Raw genomic sequence first — 24,967 nt, 5'->3', positions numbered from 1 at the left:
TCCTCTCCCGTGGCCTCATGGGATAGTAAAGTGTCCATCGAACGCACACCTCAGAACTCAGTGAAAGTCAACCGGGTTCTTTTCGCTAACTGTTTTCGAATACTACTGTACATTTTTGGACATAATACTATTTTTGGCGTAGTGTATTTCACATACTATATAGCAGGGAAGTATTCGATTTCGGATGCGTTGATGTTTCTCTGCAGCACATGTGTGTTTGTCAGTAGACCCCAAAACTAACTTTAGCTGGAAAATAACATTATTCAAGAACTGCTATAAAAAAACCAAACCAATGGTTTACCTTAAATTATATGTTTATCTCTGTAAAGCTGCTTTGAAACAATCTACATTGTTAAAAGCGCTATATAAATGAGGATGACTTGACTTGACCCTTCTCGTGATTAAAGAGAATGAACATGTACAGGAGGAGATTATTCACTAATTAATTGATTGCAGATGATGTTGTTCACTCAGATGGATACAAAATGTATTGGCCGTTAATACTGTATGCCTGGGCGGCGTTAATGGTTCAGAAGTTGTTTTTCCCATGAACAGCACACACACTGGCACACCTCACACATGACCCTGTTCTGCAGTCTCCTGCCGTCTGCAGGACCTGTAGGGTGGAAATCCATCATTCATAGCTGTCCTTTCAAGAATGCTTTGTTTAGAGAGTCGTAAACTAGGGGAACTGGCGAACTGTAGTATAAGAAAAACTAATAAGAAAGTGTATTAAGTTGAAAGAAATGAGAGATTACTAGTGTTCTCAAAAGTGATGGTGAACACAACATGATTGATTAAAGCCTCTGAAAGCCGTGCATTAGAGTCTTATTACTTTTATCTAATATGGCCAACCGGGATATAACATCAATGTTCTATTAATTTAAAGTCCCCCTGTGGTGAAAATCAAGCTTTAAATGTTGTTTATATGTCTATGAGGTGTTTTTAATGTGCTTTAAGACAAACCATGTGCAAATTCATAAGTCACTACCATTGCTGAGAAACCTCAAAAACACGGTTTGAAATCGCTGGTGTTTCTGACGTCACAAACGACCTTGTAACCAATCAAACGACCTTGTAACCAATCAGATCAACGTGTGATCGCCAACCAGTGGATCTCTGAGTGAGTGAGTGAGTGAGTGGAGGCGGGGCACATTCGCATATTCATAGAACCACTTATACTAAATATAATATGTGGGTGTCGAGTTACATTCAAGCTATTTCCAGGCATGAAGCATTTCTTTTCAAGGAAAAAACGCTTAAATATGTAGTTTTGGTGATCAAAGATGAGTTTTAAGGGATGAAATGATTGACTACATGGGGCCTTTAAATTTAAAACATATCAGTTGACTAATAATATTCAGAATAAACAATTATTTTCTCTTTGTTCATCAGACGGACCGTGCGGTGCAGTTGCTTTTGGAGACCAGTGCAGATAACTCCAGTTACTACTGTGACTCTCTCAAAGCCTGTCTGGTGACCACCATCACCTCGTCTGGCCCGTCTCAGAGCACAATTAAACTGGTGGCCACAAACATGATCGCCAATGGCAAGCTGGCAGGTAGGCTTTTACATGTGTGAACTGTATGATTATCTTTCTTCTATAGAGCACTGAAGGAGTTTGTCCATGCTCTTTTCCATTCAATGAATATAGGCATTTATTAATTGCTGTAAACTCCAAAAAGAACAAAAAAGTATGATAAAAGCAGTTTGTACTACTTATTCCCTATATAGGATACAAGCCATACGACAGCTTTATGTGAGGAGCAGACCAATAAACATTACTGTGTTGTATTCTGGGATTACTTATCGATAAAAGATAAAGCACATAGTCAAAACATGCTATCCAGCTCTTATTTCAAACCAGAAAAAAGAAGAAAGATAAATAGATATTTTTATTCATAAAGAAAATGAATAAATGATATATTGCAATTTTTGCTTGACGAAATGTAACCTTTTAGAATTACTAAAAAATATTTGCATTGTGATATACACTCACCTAAAGGATTATTAGGAACTCTCATTAATGCAATTATCTAATCAACCATGGCAGTGGCTTCAATGCATTTAGGGGTGTGGTCCTGGTCAAGACAATCTCCTGAACTCCAAACTGAATGTCAGAATGGGAAAGAAAGGTGATTTAAGCAATTTTGAGCGTGGCATGGTTGTTGGTGCCAGACGGGCCGGTCTGAGTATTTCACAATCTGCTCAGTTACTGGGCTTTTCACGCACAACCATTTCTAGGGTTTACAAAGAATGGTGTGAAAAGGGAAAAACATCCAGTATGCGGCAGTCCTGTGGGCGAAAATGCCTTGTTGATGCTAGAGGTCAGAGGAGAATGGGCCGACTGATTCAAGCTGATAGAAGAGCAACTTTGACTGAAATAACCACTCGTTACAACCGAGGTATGCAGCAAAGCATTTGTGAAGCCACAACACGCACAACCTTGAGGCGGATAAGCTACAACAGCAGAAGACCCCACCGGGTACTACTCATCTCCACTACAAATAGGAAAAAGAGGCTACAATTTGCAAGAGCTCACCAAAATTGGACAGTTGAAGACTGGAAAAATGTTGCCTGGTCTGATGAGTCTCGATTTCTGTTGAGACATTCAGATGGTAGAGTCGGAATTTGGCGTAAACAGAATGAGAACATGGATCCATCATGCCTTGTTACCACTGTGCAGGCTGGTGGTGGTGGTGTAATGGTGTGGGGGATGTTTTCTTGGCACACTTTAGGCCCTTAGTGCCAATTGGGCATCGTTTAAATACCACGGCCTACCTGAGAATTGTTTCTGACCATGTCCATCCCTTTATGGCCACCATGTTCCCATCCTCTGATGGCTACTTCCAGCCGGATAATGCACAATGTCACAAAGCTCGAATCATTTCAAATTGGTTTCTTGAACATGACAATGAGTTCACTGTACTAAAATGGCCCCCACAGTCACCAGATCTCAACCCAATAGAGCATCTTTGGGATGTGGTGGAACGGGAGCTTCGTGCCCTGGATGTGAATCCCACAAATCTCCATCAACTGCAAGATGCTATCCTATCAATATGGGCCAACATTTCTAAAGAATGCTTTCAGCACCTTGTTGAATCAATGCCACGTAGAATTAAGGCAGTTCTGAAGCGAAAGGGGGTCAAACACAGTATTAGTATGGTGTTCCTAATAATCCTTTAGGTGAGTGTGTATATATATATATATGGACATTGTAATATGTCTGGACTATTATTTTTAAGTTTGTTTGTTTATTATTTTCTAACTTTTATATAATTAATAAAATGTATCAATTATTAACAGGTTTTGTAAGATTTACCCACTAAGTGTTTCACGTTGGCTGCATGATTTCAACCATTAAAACAGACTTTTTTGTTGCTGTGCAGGTATTCAGGGGGTTTGTGTTAATGGGTATTAGTATGAGCTTATTAACTCATAGAGACATTTCAAGAGCACATCGGCCCTATTCCACTTCCAATGCTTTATTTTCTCACTGTATTGACTCTTAGAGGGTGTGCAGTTGCTCTGCCTGATTGACAAAGCGGCGGATGCTTGTCGTTATCTGCAGACATATGGAGAGTGGAACCGCGCCGCATGGCTGGCCAAGGTACCTCAACCAGACACAATCTACAGCCGGCTGATATATCAACTGTTCAGGATATATTCACAGTGACTTTACTAGAATTGATTAGTTCATATCCACAAATAAAATATTTTGAATCAACAGTACTTATATATATAGAGCTATACATTAGATCAGTTCCCAAACTGGGTGGCACATCCGAGTTATTAAAAGGGTCCGGGGCAAGGCTAAGGGATATTGTACAGTCAGAACATTATGCAAAAGAAACCTCTTCTGGGTGATAAAAGACCCCACTGCCAAATTATCCTTCTTATTATGGGGCTACTTGCCACATAAGTAAATAATTGTACACAAAATATTATTTTGACATTTTATTTCCTCAAGATGACTCGCAGTCTGTTATCAGATGTAGCGGTTGTTGTCGTGGAATAATGGTGCGTTCAAGTCATGTCGAAAAGATCGTATTCACAAGTTGAACGCACATGAACGCCACTACAAAGTTGTAAATACGAGTGGGAAGCTTAGGATTTTCTTTAAGCCTCGATCTTTACGAGTTGGAAAAATGGGCGGAATACCACAATATTTATAGGTAATTAGCAGTGATATTATCAGGCTTTTTTATTTACAACAAAATAAGCTAATTCCGTGCACAAAATATAATTGCATTGTAATATAACAATATAATATGTAATGATAAAGTTTACAGCGGCTTCATAAATTAATACAAAAAGTTCAAAAGCAAAACACGCCTGATGCACAATCGTTGTTCTTCTAGAAGGAGAGTTTAGTTTAAAAACCTTGCTGTATTATTGTGTAGTTAATTAAGAGAAGGTACACCACCAACTTGCTTCGACGGGAGTGACTTGAACGCACCGGACGTCGTAAACACGACTTCCCAACTCGTAAATACGGACTTCCCAGGAGGAGTTGAACACACCATAACAGACCACTAGACCGCATGATTGAAGAACAGTCATTGAACAAGAACAGAATTGAGTATTGCAGGGAGCCGTGTAAAAGTTAATGATAAGCATGGATAGGACTGGCAGTGCCAAGTAAACATAAAGCAGAAGATGAATTTACAACATCACGACTACCACAACATCTCTACACCAGAAGCTAGCGGTGATACACGAACAAAGCAAATAAAACCCATTATAATCAGTGATGCTGTCTACACTGGACGCGGCACGACGCAACTACAAATTCTGACAGTAAACTGATGTCCCGTTCTATTTCTGACATACTCCAACATCTGACTAGCCTGGGAAAACCCGGCAAATTTAGATTTGCTCTGAAAGTTAGTCTGGCAAAGAGTTCATTCAAGCCCATTTCCAATCCGTCGAAATCGCGGCACCAATCAGAAACGTTGGGGCGGCTTTACACGATGACGACAGCGCTGGGATTTTGAAGCAGATTTTGTAGCCTACATTACAAAGATGGATGCCGCCGTCAAACATCACTCGTTCCAATCAGCTATCGCGTCTGTTTTAAGCGATTTGAACGTTTCCTTTTTGTTAAAAACCGAGCAAAGAACAACTCTCTGAGATGTTTCTCCACCGCTCTGCATACGTCATCTCCTTCATCGCTCTGATTGGGTTTAGGTCTATCCGCGACCTCCGTTGGTGACGCCCCTCTGGAAATGATTTGTCTATGACGCTTTGCCAGACCATAACTCAGTTACAACTGAGAACGGTCTGGTTTTAACCAGGCTAACATCCGACACAAAGGTCAAATGAATTTGCAATAGGGGTGTAACAATACACTCATGTCAGGATTCGATACATGTCACAATACTGAACTCACGATACGATATTTTTGCGATACTCCAAGACATGATAAACCGTAAACAAAAAATGTACTGTTGATTAAAATGCTAAATTTGATATTACATTGTGTGTGTAAATGAATAGTCTTGGACTTGGTGTTGGAAACCCAATGCTGGACAATAGAGACACCAGAATAAACATATTCATGATTCTGAAGCTGAAAACACAGAATTATTTCAGTTTACATGATACATATATGTTTACACTCTGTCACTGACTAGATATATTTAAAATAATGTAGGCCACTACATTTTTGTATTGCGATATATATTGTTACACCCCTAATTTGCAACATTCACTGAAGGCGAGAAAATAAGACAAGACAAATGTGCTTTCGCCCTCAGCTTCCCTAGTACAACGGTGGCTAATTAACAGACCACAGTGTGTTGCGTGCGGTGCCTCAAAATATCGGCTTCTGACAGTATGAAGCAGAACAGAGAAGCCCGTTGTAGTACTGTATAATTACAATGGTTAAGTCAATCCTATCAGATTTTGCAAGTAAGGTCATGTCTGAGAGTGTCTTTATGTGGGTGTATGCAGGTGGGGGGCTTACAAACATGTTTCTCTACAAAAGTGTGGACGGCAGAAAAGGTTTGGGAACCACTATAATAACCAGACTTTTGACTGTTGACAAAAAGCCTTTTTCTGGCCAATAACTACCTACATGTATTTAGATGACCAACCAGTTTTTTTTTTTTTATGCGGCAAACAGATAAATCTCAAATTGCGGGTGCCACAGTACTAGACGTGGGAAGTGGCAAAGTGTGCATAGGCTTTGTGAGTTTGTGAGAAATTTGTGAATTTGATGTCACAAACTAGTTTTTGTTCGGTAGCACTCATTATATCCACCTGCTTTCTTATATTAACATAACTTTGTTTTGCTGATAGACTAATAAAAGCCTTCCTCCTGACACTGGAAAATAATGTGGAAGCCAGACAATTAGGTTGCAGTTTGTTGTGATCGTGAACGCTCTCTCTCTCTCTCTCTCTCTCTCTCTCTCTCTCTCTCTCTCTCTCTCTCTCTCTCTCTCTCTCTCTCTCTCTCTCTCTCTCTCTCTCTCTCTCTCTCTCTCTCTCTCTCTCTCTCTCTCTCAGGTGCGTCTGAACCCAGCAGAAGGGTCAGATGTGCTGAAGCGCTGGGCAGAGCATCTGTGTTCTCCTCAGGTTAATCTGAAGTCAAAGGCCATCCTGGTCCTGCTCTCATTAGGATGCTTTCAGAAAGTGGGCGAGATGCTCCACAGGTGGGCATTGCTTTTCCTCTTAGGTTTTTTGTTTAGCCCCATTCAGTGTAGCATGTTGCCCATTCATCCGTGATAATTTGATATCTGTTGTGGTTTAGTTTGTTTACTCCCACAGGAATAATATGAAATAAATAAATGTATACATAAATAAATACAATTCTCATGTTGTTCCAAAACCGAATGGGAATTTCTTTTTATTTTCTTGTAACACAAAAGGAAATGTTTAGCAGAATGTTTGTATGCCATCGATTACATCAAACTTGACACAGCATATGCCACATTTGAATATGCAGAAATGTGAATAAGATTTTAGAATTACAAAAGAGAGGAAGATCATCAGTGAATAGCAACATTTTGATCAAATATCTGGTCTTCATAAGATTAGCATTATACTACAACATTATGGTGCTTTTTTGGGGGGGCAGCATGGTAATTCTTCCGAACTTTTCCCATTGCAAATGGTTTTGGAATGACATGAGGGTAAATGATTGGGTGAACAAATCTTTTAAAAAATGCATAATGAATTTTTAAGTGAGATTTTGTCTCAATGTGTCACTCACAATGATGCATTTTTTCCAAACGCACACAATATTGATTTACATATCCTTTCCTAAACGCCATTACATTTGAATGTGCATGATAAATGACACACTGCTCAGATATTTCTCTAATATATCTTTACATTTCCTGACAGCATGAGATATTTCGACCGTGCTGCACTGTTTCTCGAAGCCTGCTTGAAATATGGTGTGATGGAGACAAATGACGACGTTAATATCCTTCTGATGCATCTTCCAGTTTTTCAAACAGCAGAATGCAGCAGGGCTTTATTGAATTTAAAACTAATGTTGCATGATTTTTTTTTCCCCATTATTATTAGAACTATTATTGTTGTTTAAGTAAAATAATAAAGACCCCATGTAATAATTTTAGGTCATGTCTGTTAGCTTTGAGGCTATATGTAATGTTCTACACAATTTTAGTAGATTAACCTCTTCAACTCTGCCATCCTTCCCAGTCTTTCTCTTCAACTGTCTTATTTAAAGTAGATGTGACTCTTAAAGGGACAGTTTAATCTTTGAGGGTCTAAATAAAAGCAGTTTTGGCTTCCACTTTCGTAACCGAAGCTGACTGTCTTTTCCCATGTGACGTGTCAGTCATGGTCCCACTGCGGCTAAACACTCTCAAGCTCCGCCTTGTACAGTAGCCACGCCCCCAAACACACGCCATTGGTTGAGCTGGAAAGAGATTGACGGATCTGAGCGAAACGCTTTCAATGTTAAGATGATGTCTGGGAGGCTCAATGTTTACACTTTTGGAGGAGATAAACCCATGAATGGCGTATAGTATTTGATGAACAATAAACTGGGTTACGATAATGTATTTTAACATTAAATAAAATGACATACTTCACCTTTAACCCTCATGTGGTCTTCGGGTCCAAATCTTGGATTCAATCTTTTTGTCACTTGTTCTCGTTCAATTAGGACTGGTTTTGCCTTTTCATTTGCATCTCATTAATCGTGGGCCTCATTTATCTCAGAGTAGGCATCTCATTTTTTGAGTAAAAAAATGGTCTTCCCGGGTCAAAATAATGCTTTTTTCACTCAAAAACTAAGGTGCATAAGCTCGGATAAATGACTCCTACAATTAAACCATTTGAAAATTAAATACAAAACCAGTCCTAATTGAAAGAGAACAAGTTGACAAAAAGATTGAATCCAAGATTGGGTGAAAATATCGTATAATGAGTGATTTATAAGCTATTTTTTATAGGCCGGTCATTTTGACCCGGGAAGACCACAGGTGTTATAGGGTTTTGAACACCACATGAGGGTTAAATATGTTTTTTAAAATTCAAAACACTGGAAAATGGACCACTGGCTTACAAGAAACACTTTGCTTAAGAGTCTTGGCATCCTCTTGAGTTTCCACATACTTTTAAGGGTCATGGTAGGCCGTAAGTAGTATCGAGATAACGGTAACGGTTTTGTTTTTACTTGTATCACCTTCTTATTTCCCAGTCTTCCTTAACCACAGCATCTCCACATAAGCTAATAGGTGCTGCCTTTGTGGACTACGCTAAGCTGCTTCGCTCCATCGGGCTGAAACAGGGCGCTGTGCTTTGGGCGTCTCGGGCTGGAGAGAGAGGGAAGGAGCTGCTGGATGAGCTTTCCCAAACAGAGGGAATGGGACCAGAGCCCAGTCCCAGTGAAGAGGAGGAGAAGGACAGACCTCTTCTCAACATAGAATGAGAGAGGATATGTGATGAAAACCATAAAAATCAATATGCAGTATCTTCAAATCTCGTCCTTATAACACCCATAAGCATGCAAGTAGTCAACAAACACAAACACGCATCTTTCCATGTAGTTTCAAACGGTTTCGTAGTTGTCTTTAGAGCCTCTGCGCTGGTTGTGAGGTGTGTTGTGTCCGGAAACATTCCCTTAACACACGTTATCCTGCTGTAATGTGTTCCAAACCTGTTCTTGCACTTATTATATTGACCAAAATATATATTTTCATGGTGATTTAAAACAAACCAAAATAAAAAATAAATATTATTTTATTATTTAATAAAAACACATTTTAAGAACCTTTAAAAGGGATTATTATGTGTTGGAGACTAATTATGCTTATAATTTCAGATTGGGAAACCATTTAAAGAAAAGAACTAGATGAATCTCATGAAACACGTCCAGTTTCACGCCAAAATCCAAAGAAAGCACTAAGCTATTATACGTTTCAAAAGATTATGTATTGTTATATTAAATAATAGACGTGGCTGTGCGGTTGAGATAATTATAGGATTTCTAACCTTTGAGGTTTATTGAATTTCTCTTAGAAAAAAGAAAAGTTGTATCTTTAGTCTTTAGGGGTACAGCATCTTGTCACTGGAGCAAAACCTCTTTAAGGGACTTGATCTCTGAAGCTTATTTACCCCTTAAAAGGTGCATTTTAGTATATATTACTACTCTAAGGTACTAAAATTAATCTTTCAGGGGGTAAATAAGCTTCAGAGATCAAGTCCCTTAGAGAGGTTCTGCTCCAGTGACAAGCTGCCATACCCCTAAATATATCATTTTACACTTTTTTTGACAGTGTAATTATTAAACATAATATAAAAATGCTGTAATCTAGGATTTAAATCTATATAAATCACTGTCAAATTGTGTGTGTGTGTTCGTTAAAGGTTTCACTGTCAAATTGTGTGTGTGTGTGTGTTCTTTAAAGGTTTCATGAACATCACTCTGAGTTACGTAAATATTATATGGTTATTTGATAGTTAAATGGTTTAGATTTAAATCAAAAATGAAAAACAACAAATTCGTAATTCATCCACTCCTTCATGTGATCTAATTCAGATGAGTGCTGTTCCTTCAGTAATGTTGCATATGTTGTATATTGGTTAATTTTGTAAAATAGTGAATTTCCCCCATTTTTGCCTAAGCCATTAACTTAATTTTGTAGTTGGATTGCAGTTGTTCATGCTGTTGTATGTGTGATTTACTGTAGACAGTGTAAGTGTGATGTAGTGTTTGTATGATGTTTCCACATGGCTTCAGATCTCCAGAGAGTTGCTGTATTTGGATATTAGTGTCCTGTTGAAATGAGATGTGACCACAAACCCTTCATTTTTGTGACGCCACCATTGTGTCTTTGATTTAAAAATGAAAGTCATTTCATTTCATTTTTCATTTCATATTTTGTAATGACTAATTAATTTGTTGAATTATGATTGTTGGAATACCCTGCCTTGTTTTGGTAGGCTATGATTGTGAGTAATGATTCACGACTTTATCCTTTAAATGTTCCTATTTAAACATTTGTAAGTAATGTTCCAGGTGTTTGAGCTTATTGTATGGGTATCTGCCTACTGCATGTATATTTGCAAAGTAATAAACAGCCTGTACCATCCATTTAGATTTTCTCTATATTTTCAAAACACATTTTTATTATTAAAATAACCTCTAAGTTGAATTAATGGGCCATATTTCATATGGAAGAAGACAAAGGCTCATGAAACGAATAAATGGCTGACTGCGAAATTATACTTTTGGTGTGATGTCAGTAAAATCTGGGACGCGAATAAATAAATAAAAAATACTGCGCCTTTAAATTCACAAACACTGCTTAGTTTTTGAGGATAAACTTCTCCAATATATATGCCCACTCCATCTCTGTGCTGCTGCCTGCCATTTACCTGTAGTGATTGGGAGAGAAACAGTGCTTTTAGAAAAACTGAATCAACAACCAATTGATTCGCAAAATGATTCGGTTTCAAAGCGTACTGACGACACCTGCTGGTCAAGAAAAGACATCATCAATAAAACAATAACGCGGGCTAAACTTGTAGAATGGCGCCTTTTATAAACCAATTTCACATGGTTTTGCAAATATGACGTAACAATTTTGTTTCTAAATTAAAATCAAATGATCTGGCATGTTTGAAAACGAAGTGGGAGGAATTTTTAGACAGTCACACTCACACAGATCTGAACATTCACAGGTGCACAGGTATAATTCCCAAACAATTGTTGAATATTATTTAAACTAACTGGCATTTATATATACTTCAATAGAACAGAGACAAAAAAGCGCATATATTCAGCGAATAGCGAATGTAAAACTAACGTGACGCTTGTCAATAACATTCAAAAACTACAATCCCCAGAGGGCACGTAACTTCCGCCATCTTGATTAAGGCGGTGCACACACAGACGCGTGTGTTTGTTTTAATCATAGACAGTAACGTTAGAAGAAATTCATTATAATAGGTTTTAATGCACATCCACAGAGGTGAACTAGGAGTGAACCGTGCTGGTGTTTTACATCCCAGCCGCTGGACGTGCTTAAAGCCATGGCCGAACCGATACGTGCTTTGTGCGATGAGCTTATACAAGCTGTGAATGTGACGATGGAGGCAGAATCCAGTCAGACTTACCGCCTGGAGGCCCTTAAGGTGAATTATCCTATATCAAATACGATTAAACGGTTATTAGGAATTCCGTCTTGGAGCTGCTCGGTTTATTATTATTATTTTCCAAAATTAATGGCATTTTCGTTAACATAAACATGCCCAAAAACTCATGAAACTTTGCACATGCGTCAGAGAATTGGCGAAAATGTATTAAAGTGGGTTTCAGAATTAACTTTAGGTGTGGTAAAATGGCTCGATAGCGCCACCTACAACATTTCAACGAAGCGCCCCTCCCACTGTTTCACGTAGGTCTACGAAATTCGTATACCATACATAGACATGTAAAAAAGACAAGTAATGTCCCATGATATCTACAAAAAAAAAGTATATTGGAGCAAACCCCTAAACACAACAGGAAGTCAGCCGTTTTGAATTTCTTCTGCAGTTTTTGCCATTTCCAGGTATCGTACTTCAAAGTACTCCTAAAACATTATGCAGAAATATATCACGACCTTTATGCAAACCATTTTGGAGTTCAATAACCAGATTAAATGGGAAGAGGTCTGGAGTTTATCTACTGTCTCACCAATAAAGTTCAAGAAGTTACATATGAGATAAAGTTATTCATTTGATTTCTCTAGATTTTTCAGAGACCTGGGATTGGTATTTCTGGGATTTAGGTTACATTGAATACCTAATATTTAAACTCACAATTTGAAGATCCGTCTATCTGGTTAAGATTCTTATTGTGTAAGAAGAGTTTGGAGTAAAATTTGGTGATTAATTTAATAATTATGAATGGGAAATACTATATAGCCTACACAAAGAAAAATGAACAAATAATAAACCCGATGCAAAGAAAAAATAACTGCACACTCTCTTTCCCCGCCAGTGTTTTTTTTATTATTATTATTTTTTAAGTTTTTGATCATTTTCACAAAAATGTCATGGCCTCCCAAAATTATTTGGTTGTGAATATATCTGACCATGCGATATGTCAAAAGAAAGAACAGATCTTCTGCTTTTAAACAAAACAAAACAAAAAATTCTAGCTTCATGCATTTTTTTTTATCAACACTTTAATGTGGGTAAGTTTCATACAAAAAAATAAAAATTTGTGTAATGTCGCCACCAAAAATCACGTTTTTGTCAAAGATCTTGAGTTTTCGTCAAAGGGACGAAATTTGTTTCGCCATGAAACAGTAAGTTGCTGTAACTCAGGCAAACAATGTGTATTCTGCCCCAAACTTAACATGTCTGATAAGAGTCCTGCCCTGAACACTGAATGCCCATATTCAGTTATAGTCATAGCGCCACCTGCTGACAACAGGAAGTGACGTTTAACACTGTGATGCACTCCTTGACAAAAATGTAAAAAAAATATATACAATAGGCCTATACAAAAATAAAATGAACATATCGAACTAGACCAGTGATTCTCAACCAGGGGACTAGGGCCCAATAGGGGGCCTCAGCAAACTTACAAGGTGGTCGCAGGATGACTTAAACTTATTTAAGTAATTTTTTTATTATTAAAAAAAGTTATATTCATAATATCCATATATTGAAATATTATAGTTAAAGAGATAGTTCACCCAAAAATGAAAATTCTGTCATCATTTACTCCCCCTCATGTCGTTCCAAACCCAAACGACTTTTGTTCATCTTCAGAACACAAATGAAGATCTTTTTTAAAGAAATCTGAGAGATTTCTGTCCCTTCATTGACAGTTACGCAACTACCACTTTGACGCTTCCAAAAGTTCGTAAAGAGATGGAAAAACTAATCCATATGAATCGAGCAGTTTAGTCCAAATTTTCTGAAGAGACTCGATCGCTTTAAATGATGAACATTTAATTTAGGCTTTAATTATTAAAGGTGGGGTATGTGATTTTCTTTTTTGACCATTTTTTCAAAATCACTTGAAATCCTATTCCTAACCCACTTACAGCCACTGAGGTAGAAGCACTTAAATTAAAATTAAGCAATTTAATCATCTGTGGAACAGACAGAACTAAAAAAAACTCCAGCCAATCATTTCCAAGACCACCTAGAATCATTGGACAGAAAATGCGTCAATCAAACGGTCGTACCATACCCCCCGAACCCCCACCCCCCTCTCGTGCATGTCCCCTTCGTGCGCATACTCAAAGCTCGTGACCCAGTCACAGTAAGTGCAAGTCGCCCCGGTACAGAGAGAGAGAGTAAGTCTCACGCATCTGAGTTTTGCAGATGCATGATTGCGCGTCCATTTTCTTCGAATGGGTGGAGTCAGGGCCAGCGTTGGAGGAAAGAAGCTAGGACCTTTTGAGTTGTGTATTTTCAAAATCTGCTGGCCGTTTTGCAAATCCCATACACTACCTTTAAGTGGTAGTAGCGTAGCTGCCAGTGGAGGGACAGAAATCACTCAGATTTCATCTTAAAGATCTTCATTTGTGTTCTGAAGATGAACAAAAGTCTTGCGGTTTTGGAACGACATGAGGGTGAATAAATGACAGAATTTTCATTTAATTTCATATGAATATGCTAAGAACTTTGTTTATACAACAAATCATTTAAGTTTTTCTGTTCTCTACTGTATCGAACAGTCACCCCAAAACTGAGGTATACTGATCCATGAATGTTGTGTTGCAACCCTACTAGACGTTAAGTTGTTAAATGTTTTAATAGGTTTCTTTTTTTGTTATAGTTTATTGAAGATTTCAAAGAGAAAAGCCCCTTCTGCGTTGAATGTGGACTTCAGTTAGCGGAGAAATCACAGACGGCAGTGGTCAGACACTTTGGGCTGCAGATACTGGAGCATGTAGTCAAGTAAGTGTCTAAAACACCTTTGTGTGTGTGTGTGTGTGTGTGTGTGTGTACATCAATAGCTAGCTACTGTATGTTTCCATCCAAAGTTGAGAATTTACCTTGTGTGCAAAATTTAAATGGTGTGTAAAGCATTTGCAAATAAAGCACTGTTTCCACCACATGTGTTCAAAAGACTAAAAACGTCACTTCCTGACACAAAATTTGAAGTTTCTGCAATCGGTGAAGCCGCTGTGGCTCTTTTTTTGTACATCATAAATAACTTGAGCCTCAGAGCACGCAGACGAAATGAAATAAACGCTGTCATGTTCTCTTGCGTTCGGATGCTGGTATTTAGGAATGCAACCGTGTGAGACACTTCTGGGAGGGAATTAAACCAAATCATTCTGATGACAGAATTTTGCTCAGGCATTTCAGAAGAAACAAACCCACATTTGAGATGCTGTGCACTAAAGGCCCTGTTTACAACTGGGCCCTGTTTCAATAAGGAGGTTCAACCAACTTTGATTTGATTTACTCTGAGATGGGAAACTGATGCTGCGTCCCAATTCGCCTACTTATACTACGCCCTAAAAGTATGTACTCTTTTTGTGAAGAAAAAGTACATACTTTTGAGTGTGTTGCAAAAGAGTAGGCAAGCTTTGGGACATACTACTTCGTCATCTTTAACGGACAGATCTGTCGCGTGCATCCTATCACCGTAAACTGCCCTGTCAATCATCTCGTCACAGTTAAAGCTGCCGTCGGCAACATTTTTTTGATCATATTCACTGAAATCGACACTATAATCCGACAGAACAACATAAATAAAGTGGTTTTAGAAAAAAACCCGAGCTTCTAACTCCACCTGGAGCGTGTTATTTGTTTTGCAAAAATCCACAGCTCCCGGATCATCATGTCCAATCAGCGCAGGGGGGTGTGAGATCTGACTGTCAATCACAGATCGGGCACACGCCACCCCTCGCACACGTTACAATCACATGCACACGCCTGAAGTTCGCGGAAGTTCGCGCAGTAACGAAGAGTGATGGCGGAAAATCAAGTAAGCTCATTTAGAGTATAAATGACGTTAGCAATTGCAATCTATCGGTAGATTAGCCAGGACAGCATACCTCCAAATACTCCATGGTGTTGATGGATGCTGATGAGACGGGCGCGTTCCAGGGCTCTCAAGTTTTGAAGACAGGTAAGAGTGACACCCAGCCGACGGGGGGTTGGATACATTTTTGTCATTGGTTGTTGCGTTAAATCTTACCCAGATACAATAGTGCTATTTTCTGATTGGCTATTGTGTAGCTCGACGAACAACACCAGAGGAAACGCGCTTGATTCATGCCGGTTCCACAGTGAGAGCGGCGCGGCCAGAGTTTTGGGCGCTGCGGCATATTAAATATATTACAAATAGTTTTTCAGCGTGAGAAATACAATGTGTGGCGGGAGAGCGTGACAAAAGACCGAAATGATTGACTGTTGTTGACTTGTTGACTGTTTGTCAACAAGTTGACAAAAAGATTGAGGGCCCTATTTTAACGATCTGAAACACAAGTGTCAAGCGCAAAGCGCAAGTAACTTTTTGGGTGTATCCCGGGCGCTGTTGCTATTTTACCGGCGGGATAAATGACTCTTGCGCTCGACGCAAATCTAAAAGGGGTTGGTCTGAAGTAGCTTCATTATTCATAGGTGTGGTTTGGGCGTAACGTGAAATAAACCAATCAGAGCGTCATCTCACATTCCCTTTAAGAGCATGGCGAACGAGGTGCGCTTGTTCCATGGCGCAATACTATTATAACGGCGCATTTACCAGCGCGCTTCAGAATCGGTTCACAGCCGAGGAGATCGATGTTCTCGTCAGGGCCGTAAAAGAAAAAGAAGTGACATTGGGGATGGGACAAACCACCCAAATTAGCTTCGGTTAAACATGCATATAATAATTTGGGTAAATGTGTAAGCTTTATGCCTATTTTTCCCATCGTCATGGACACAACAATGATTTCCCTCGTGTTTTAATATTTTTCCTTATAATAATGTATCATTTGCAAAAAGGAAAATGCATCTGTGTAGATGAGAGAATCAACTACAGTGTATGCGTGTTGTTCACACTCTGTATTATGGCCAAGCATGCGCGCTTAAAATAGCATCTGAATGTACGCGCAACGCGCCACTGACTTTAGAGTAGGTTTATTCTGGTCAGTGGCGCAATTGTTTTCTGGAACTGCAAAATTGCACCAGGGAACGTTTGCGCCGAAACACGCCTCCTTTTTTGCGCTGAACCGCCCAGGGAGCGCAAGTTCAGTCCCTAGTTTGCCGGCGTGCGTCTGTGGGGGAAAAAGTCGAATCATACGAATGATTCATGCGTCGGTGTACAAAGTCAATTGCGCTGGGTGCAAGATAGGGCCCTGAATCCAATATTGGGTGATTAACATTAGGGCTGTGCAATTAATTGAATTTCGCAAGAACACTCTTATTTTGTCTTGTGTTCTGAATGACACGCGTACACGCACATCTGCCCCTCCCGAAGCCATAAACTCTCGGCTTGAATGTTTAAACTGATAAGACTTAAAAAGAAGTGAAAATGATCAACTTGAGTTATGATGCAATACTGGCCTGATTGTGCAAGTGTCGAGTGCAAGTGCCTGATTGAAGAGAGTGTCGTCGTGTTACTGTCTTAACCGAACGCGACACGCTGTTTGAATGCTGAATGGAGAAAGACTGAGGAGAGATTAACTTTAACTTAACGACATAATTTTTTACCTCACATTATGCAATCGAATGACTTTAGAAGTCTTGGAATATAGTGCACGAAAACGTTATGATGCTTTACAATATTTTGCCTTAAGTGGGGCTTAACAAATAACACAATAGTGTGCACAATATCGGACTTCACTGAGAAGCTGCAGCCGTGGCGGGATGATGTTTGGTGTGGCGGGCCGCCACTGCAGAATGAATGTAGCGGAAACACTGTATATTATTTATTAGTTAAAGTACAATAAATGTTCAAATTTCGATTTAAGAATTGTTTAAATATTTTTTTTTTTTTTTACAAATGCAATACATTCCCAAAGTCATGTGAAATAATTGTTACATAATCGTGATTTCAATACTGACCAAAATAAACGTGATTATGATTTTTTTCCATAATCGAGCAGCAATTAATATAGCATAACTGATTTATAAGCTATAGGAATACAACAAGTGTGTAACAAGTGTGTAACAAGGTGACAAACATCCCCCCCCCCCCCCCCCCCCCCCCCCCCCAAAAAAAGAAAATTGTCAAAAAACATTTGAGAAGTGGTTATACCCTTTGTGAACAAAGTCACTAAGTTCCCTTTCAGTGACGTGTCGACTGATTGGGATCACGCTTAGAGAGCCTGTCATCTTCAAGTGCTGTTAAAATGAGCCAATGTACATTGGCGTGCGTGAAATGCATCACACACTCCGCCTCCGCAGCGCGGGTATAAATACGGAAGTGGATGCACGCACTTGTTGTCTTTCGCTTTGGAGCCAATCGTCTTTGATGTCTCTGAAGTTTCAACGAGCGAGTGTGTTGTGTTTTTAGTGTGTTTGTGTTGTGAGTGTGAGTTCTTTTGGAAGACTCTCCCGGTGCTGGTGGTTTACAGCGCGAGTGCAGCGGTGATCGCGAGCTTTGAGCTCTCAACTGCTGTTTTAACAGCAAGCAAATTTTTTGTTTTGTGTGTGTGTTGAGGGCTGGTTGAGGGCGGAAAAGTGAGTGCTTCACTGTTTTCAGTTCACTGAATTCAGTGTTGCCGCGGTCATTCCCTGTGTGCTCCGGCACTGGTGACGGGTCCCATTTCTGAAAGAGCAACACGGGTAAGTTTTGTGTCTTTTTCAAGATGCTATTCCATCTGTGCGTTTCTGGGTGCGGAAGGGCCCCCTCTGACGGTCACAAGAGTTGTATTACATGTTTGGGCTTAGAGCTCGTCGCCGAGGGCGCCCGCCTGCGGCCGCAGAAGGGGTGCCCCGCCCACTTCAGGCGCTGCCAAGCCAGGTGGCAAGTGATAGCAAAAGCGTTAAACCTGAGGTGAGCCACCCAGGGATGGAGGAAATGCTCTTGGAGATGGTCACCGGCCACTCCCTACACTTATAAAGTTTTTGTTTTGTGTGGGGCCCATAAAAGCGGAGCCAGCGGCACCCACATTTTCAAAGAAAGAGCAATTTCTCCCTTCCTGGGCCCCAAGAGGGCTTGTTGGCGGTTTGTGACCCTGCAAAGCCTTGCACCCTTCAGCTCCCTCTTGTTGAAGCCGCTTGGCTTCCTCCATATGAAGACCGCTTCGGCACTAGTTTTATGATCGAGTCCCGAGGTGACCGTGGCAGAGTGGCACGCCCTGTGAAAAAAATAAAAAAATAAATCACCGCCAAACCCTCAGCCCGTGTTCAGACCTTCAGGTCCACTAACACCGACTGAGGGGCCATGTACAAAAGGCATGCTTTAACGGAGGCCTGGGCAACCTCCGACTGCATTGGTGTTCGTTACCTCGAGTTAGCAGTTCAGGTCTCTTCATTCCACTATGAAATTCTTCCGGCCTGCTCAATCGTGCCGCCAACGAGCAGGGACCACTTCGGGGCCGCACAGTTACAACTGTTGCCTCTCCAGACTCGTCTCCCTCTGCCAGTTGTGTTTCTGTCTAAGCGGACATCCCTTGGACAGACACTGGCTCTCAGCTGACCCCGGGGCCCAGCAGAAATGCGTTCCCCAGTGAGCCTTCTAAGAAAGCGGCTATGCGATTCATTATCGCTTGGCGCTGCCCAAGTTCACTGATTTTCATCACACTCAGGTGTTGAGCAGAAATGCTCCTGAAGCTCAGTGAATTATCACACTTAGGTGTTGAGCAGAGATGCACCTGAGCTCAGTGATCTTCACATCTAGTGTTGAGCAGTGCTCCTGTCTTGTGCAAGTCAGGAGTGGAACAGGTCTTGATAGTTGCCCCTTATTGGCCCAACCAGACCTAGTTCCCCCGACAGCCTTCCTGACTTCCCCTGAATACATTTCAGGGACAGGGCATGATGGCACCCACGTTCAAAGAACTGGACGGGTAGGTTCAGGTGGCTACCACAAGGAGATGTGGTTGTGACCATCACTTTTGCAAGCACCCCCTTTAAGAATAAAGGCAGTTGTGCTTTGCTAAATTAGAAGTGGAACCTATTTGTTGAATGAGTCTTCTCTCTGTGAGGAGATTCTGAGAGCATTCGGTTATTTCAGTGCTCTCTTTCCTGCAAGTTGGGATGAAGTAGGCTGTTCCTTCACCCTCAATTTTATGACGAACATCATATGCAGAAGCATGGGAAGCACGTCCTGATCGTCAGGTTCCTGAGGGAGCAAGGGTCATCCCTGCGCCCCTCTTATCCTCTTGGGCCTATCTCTGGTGCTACTGCACTGCAGAGACCGCCCCTGAGCCACTGCATGCAGTGAGTTAAAAATTCTGTTTTTACAGTTCTCCTGCTCGCATGGTCTCTACTAGAGGGTAGGGACTTGCTCGCTTTCTGTCAATGACTTGTGCCTGGAATTTGGGCCGGCTAACTCTCACTAGCCGAGACCCCGGCCTGGATATGTGCCCAAGGTTCCTACCTCTTCCTAAGAGGGACCAGATGGTGAGCCTGCGAGCGCTGCCCCGGCGGAGGCAGACCCAGCCCTGGTTTTCTCTATCCGTCCGCTACATTGCGGTTACACACAGAACGCAAGCCTTAGGACCTCAGACCAGCTTTAATCTGTTAAGGAAATCAGCAGAGAGGGAAGGATGTTTCCAAGCGAGGTTGGCCCACTGAATGTGCCTGCCTTCATCTTGGTGAAAATCCTGAGATGCACATGTCCACTAAGGTGGTGAATTCCACTTAAATGAGTGTGTGCTCCCGCCTAGAGTTGACACAGAGTGCTTTGCTCACAGATATTCTAGAATTTGGGGCTGAGTGACACCTTAGTCGAACCGCTGCTTCCCGTGGGCTCCCTTCACATGAAGCCAGTTTCACTGTAAGCCCAGTTCGTTGTGTCGGCTTGCGGTGCCATTCCCCTCCTATGGACTGGATACGTGCGCAATTCTGGCTCCAGTTGAGTTTTTTTAGCCAAACCCTGTCGAGTTCCTCCATACTCTTCGACGTCCGAAGCCAGGCCTATCACTCGTATGCACTGGTGGAACCTGTGTTAGGCTGGGTCCATATGCTGTGATCCCATATGTGTATTCTTCCACGGTACGGCTCCCTGCGGCGAGCCCGTGTCTTCCCTTGGCAGAGTCTGCTCTGCTGTCACTGTCCGGCTGAGTCTCCCCCTGTCATAGGCTGGAGCCACCCCAGTGACATTCCATATGTTGTACTGCCCGGTCATCCGCCCAGTCCATATGTGTATTCTCCACATGCTACCTCCCTTCGGGCAGGATGTGGCTTCCGCAGCGTCCCTTAAAAAACAACTAGTGCGTTCATCCACTTCCGTATTTATACCCGCGCCGCGGGGGCGGAGTGTGTGATGCATTTCACGCATGCCAATGTACATTGGCTCGTTTTAACAGTACTCGAAGATGACAGGCTCTCTAAGCGTGATCCCAATCAGTCGACTACGACTCCGTTCTGTCCTTCAAGGAATAAGGGTTACATACGTAACCGAGACGTTTCAGTCCAATGCGATAACATTAACTAATATTTTCGGGAAAAAGAAAATCTTCTCGGGTCAGAATGACCCGAACACAACATGAGGGTTAATACCAGGTGTAAATTGGTCTGCTGGTTAGTCCAGTTATCCAATCACATCCTCTGTTGGGACAAAGTCACACGAGTTAATGCATCAAGGAGTTTATTCTGTAAATGCTTTTCCTTCATAGTTTATATGCATGTCTTCTTATTGGATACAAAAAATATCCACCTCAGTTGAGCATATGAGTTTTTCCCCAAAATGGGTGGATGGAAACATACTGTAGGTATAGTGTACATTGAACACTAAACTGAACACATTCTTCTATGAACAGGTTTCAGTGGAATAACATGGCACCACAAGAAAAGCTCCGGCTGAAGAATTGCACTATGGGCCTGTTGTCCGATGTGAGCATCTTAGAAGTGTCTCTACTCAATTATATTATTGCATGCTTTGTGAAGATTTCTTATTTATATGGCTTAATGTCCTGTTTTAGGGTACACATCCAATTCTGCAAGAGGAATGTCATGTTAAGGATGCGCTCTCACGCATAGTAGTTGAGATGATCAAGCAAGAGTGGCCGCAGCACTGGCCGGACATGCTGAAGGAGATGGAGGCCCTGGCTGCTATGGGGGTATCAAGAGTTTTGGCTTGATGTTGTAGGACAGGTCTGCTTCATCCTGCTCCTGAAGTTATGCCTTCCTGTCAGAGTTTAGTTCCAAAAACAAAGTAGGTGTGCACATCCAAAACCCAGAATTGGACTCTGCTGCAGAAAATAAAAGAAGAATGGAGGTCTCTACACACTGAATTAAGGTCTAGAAAGTTTATTTTAAAAAAATTGGGGGGGGGGGGACGGGTAGGTGGGTAGTCAAAATTGTGAGATGTTGCAATATTATTATTTATTTATTTATATATATATATATATATATATATATATATATATAGTCCATGGCAGATATAAGCTTCCATATAGTACTGCACAGAATATGAAGAAAATAAAAACTTTTGGATTCTGGACACAACAAGAACAAACTAGCCAAGACACCCACACAAAAAAAAACACTAAACAAAATGTTCTCTTATTATTGTAATTGGCAAAAATAATTGGTCAAATTTGACACACCTGGTTGGAACTAAACTCTACAGGAATCTTCAGGAGTCAGTGTGAGAACATTCGGTTGATCTGCTACTTAAGCATTTTGCATTCAGATTTAGTAAATATTTTTATTATTATTATTATTAGACTTTATTGTCCACCTTGGTGGAAATTTGTCTTCGACTTCTCCAAACATATATGCATCAGTGACACAACAGTTAAAATGACAAAATACACACAGTTTAGAAGTATGACACTACCACCATCAACATACAACAACAGAAAATGGAAAGCAGCGCAGCCGATTAGAAGTTATATAAAACACAAAGACGCTTTCAGTTTAAATTAAGTTCCTGTATGGCATGGGGAATAAAGGATCTCTTATAAATGTTCCGGCTCGCCCTTGGGACCCTGAATCTACGGCCAGATGGGAGCAACTCAAACTCTGAGTTGAGTGGGTGTAGGGTGTCTGTTGATATCTGTCTGGCCTTCCTGAGTACCGCCCTATCATACATATCCCCAAGCTGCCTTTGTGACTTGCCAATCACCTTCCCTGCAATATTAACAATTTTGGAAAGCTTGTTTTTGTCTTTCACATTCAGATTGCCATACCAAGCTGTTATATTGAACTGTAAAATGCTTTCTACCAGACCCCTATATGCCATCTCAAGAATGTGTTGACTGACCTTGAAGCTCCTCAGCTTTCTAATTAAAAACAATCGCTGGTTAGCTCTCTTAAAAATACTCTCTGAGTTAACATTAAAACTTAAAGTGCAATCAATGATTGTACCCAAGTACTTAAAATTTTCCACTACTTCCACAGGCCGGCTGTTAAGTACAACAGGGGTGATGTTACTGGCCCCTCTTGGTTTCGTTCGTATTATAAGTTCTTTTGTTTTAGTCACATTAATTTCCAGTTTAACAGTCTGACACCAGTCCTGCAGTAAAGTGACTTGGCTAAAATAAGCTTCCTCATGTGCTGCATTATTTTCTGTGAGAAGTCCTACCAAGGCCATGTCATCAGCATACTTAAGTAAACTAACATTGGTGCTGTGCACAGTCATGTCATTTATATAGATTGAAAACAACAGAGGTGACAACACGCAGCCTTGTGGTGCTCCAGTATTTATGACAAGCTCATCTGAGTAGACCCCATTCATTAAGACTCTCTGAGGGCGGTCAGTTAAGAAACTTCTAATCCAGTGAATGAGCCCACCATTCACATTCATCCTATGAAGTTGTTTTAAAAGAATATCAATTTGCATAGTATTAAAAGCAGATGTAAAATCAATAAAAAGAACCCGAGCAAGTGATTTTGGTTGTTGCAGATGTTTAGCTATTTGATTTACAAGAGTAAGAGTTGCGTCCTCTGCCATTCCTGCCATACAGGAATAATAGGGCTGCCCTCTAATAGTCGACTAACCTTTACTCGACTAACAGGCTTAGTCGACCAAGATTTTATTAGTCGGTAAGTCAAAGAAAAAAAACTCCACAGGAAGTGGCGAAGTCACGCAGTCCGTGAGGGACAGATTGTTAATGGCAGGTCATGTGGTAATTTCAGTCTGTTGAGCAGAAAATCCAAACGTTCGCCTATCATCCATCAACCTTAAATATGGCTTATCATTTGAAACATGTAAGTAGTAGAAACTTTACATGGCTGGTCACTCTAGTCTAACGTTAACCTAGATCAAATGTGCGCTATTATTATTACTTTTGTAAAATATTGGAAAAAAATACGATGCGTTTGCTGACGTTTCTGTGTCCCTGAACTGCAGCGCTTCACATAAATGAACCAAAACTCATAATATAGGATGCGTGCCTCACAGACATGATAAATATATCCATAGAAAGCTGGAAATATTAAACGATTTTCAACCAATTCAAGTGGAAAACAAATATTCTCAGATTAATCTTTATGAAACGTGCATATAGGAATATCCACTAATGCGGAGATGACAAGTCAGCATCATCGACTTAATCTCTGCAGCCGAAAACACAGAAAACATTATCAATTAATTATTAAAATGTTAATAATTTTGTATATATAAATACACACACATGCATGTATATATTTAAGAAATATGTGCATGTATATATTTTATATATATTTATACATAATTAATATTACATATAAATATAAATATTTAATATATTAATAACAAATTTTTCTTAAATATATACATGCATGTGTGTGTATTTATATATACAAAATAATTATACACACTACACACACATATATTATGTAAACACAAACTTTTATTTTGGATGTGATTAATCATTTGACAGCCCTAATATATATATATATATATATATATATATATATATATATATATATATATATATATATATATATATATATATATATATATGGCAATTAAAGGCTCATTGTAATGATATGGCTTATTAATATACACGTGCAATTAGTTGACTAATCGCTTAAATGAACTACTACTAGTCGACTAGAAAAATCTTTATTCAAGGGCAGCCCTAGTAAATAATGACATGTAAAATAATCATTTTCTATTTGAATAAACTATCTAATTCTCTTTAGGATGCTCAGACAGAACTCGTAATGCTTGTCCTGCTGCGGTTAGCTGAGGACGTGATCAAATTTCAGACATTACCCCCTCAAAGACGGCTAGATATCCAGCACAACCTTACAGAGAATATGGACAGCATCTTCACCTTCCTGCGGGGCATTTTGATTATGCAGCTTCATATGAATGAGTACAGAAAGTCGGTGAGTTCTTCAGACAATTCATGATTATAAGCAAAACATTTTTGAAATGATTTGTGTGCTTTTTCTACAGTCTGGTGCATGCAACAGAATATTGTCACGTTCATATGATTTG

The 24,967-nt window shown here is 40.2% G+C and overlaps 2 protein-coding genes across 2 annotated transcripts in view; both read left to right on the top strand.

Moving 5' to 3' along the window:
- The window catches only part of wdr11 (WD repeat domain 11), a 129,113-nt gene extending 119,904 nt beyond the window's left edge, over window positions 1-9,209 (top strand). Inside the window, exons 25-29 of the mRNA XM_056261894.1 lie at window positions 1,396-1,561; window positions 3,513-3,610; window positions 6,511-6,656; window positions 7,351-7,430; window positions 8,706-9,209. Coding sequence (XP_056117869.1) covers window positions 1,396-1,561; window positions 3,513-3,610; window positions 6,511-6,656; window positions 7,351-7,430; window positions 8,706-8,911 — 696 coding nt within the window. The 3' untranslated portion in view covers window positions 8,912-9,209. The remainder of the gene's footprint in view (window positions 1-1,395; window positions 1,562-3,512; window positions 3,611-6,510; window positions 6,657-7,350; window positions 7,431-8,705) is intronic.
- Window positions 9,210-11,492: 2,283 nt separating this feature from the next.
- The window catches only part of LOC130095201 (exportin-5-like), a 122,737-nt gene continuing 109,262 nt past the window's right edge, over window positions 11,493-24,967 (top strand). The window contains exons 1-5 of the mRNA XM_056261887.1: window positions 11,493-11,619; window positions 14,267-14,388; window positions 21,354-21,426; window positions 21,516-21,653; window positions 24,667-24,855. Of these exons, the coding sequence (XP_056117862.1) occupies window positions 11,518-11,619; window positions 14,267-14,388; window positions 21,354-21,426; window positions 21,516-21,653; window positions 24,667-24,855 (624 nt within the window). The 5' untranslated portion in view covers window positions 11,493-11,517. The remainder of the gene's footprint in view (window positions 11,620-14,266; window positions 14,389-21,353; window positions 21,427-21,515; window positions 21,654-24,666; window positions 24,856-24,967) is intronic.

This window comes from Rhinichthys klamathensis, unplaced genomic scaffold (genome assembly GCF_029890125.1).
Source record: "Rhinichthys klamathensis goyatoka isolate OS25496 unplaced genomic scaffold, OSU_Roscu_1.1 h1tg000188l_1, whole genome shotgun sequence".
NCBI lineage: Eukaryota > Metazoa > Chordata > Actinopteri > Cypriniformes > Leuciscidae > Rhinichthys > Rhinichthys klamathensis.
The sequence above is the reverse complement of the archived record's forward strand: the minus strand, read 5'-3'. Positions and strand labels throughout refer to the sequence as shown.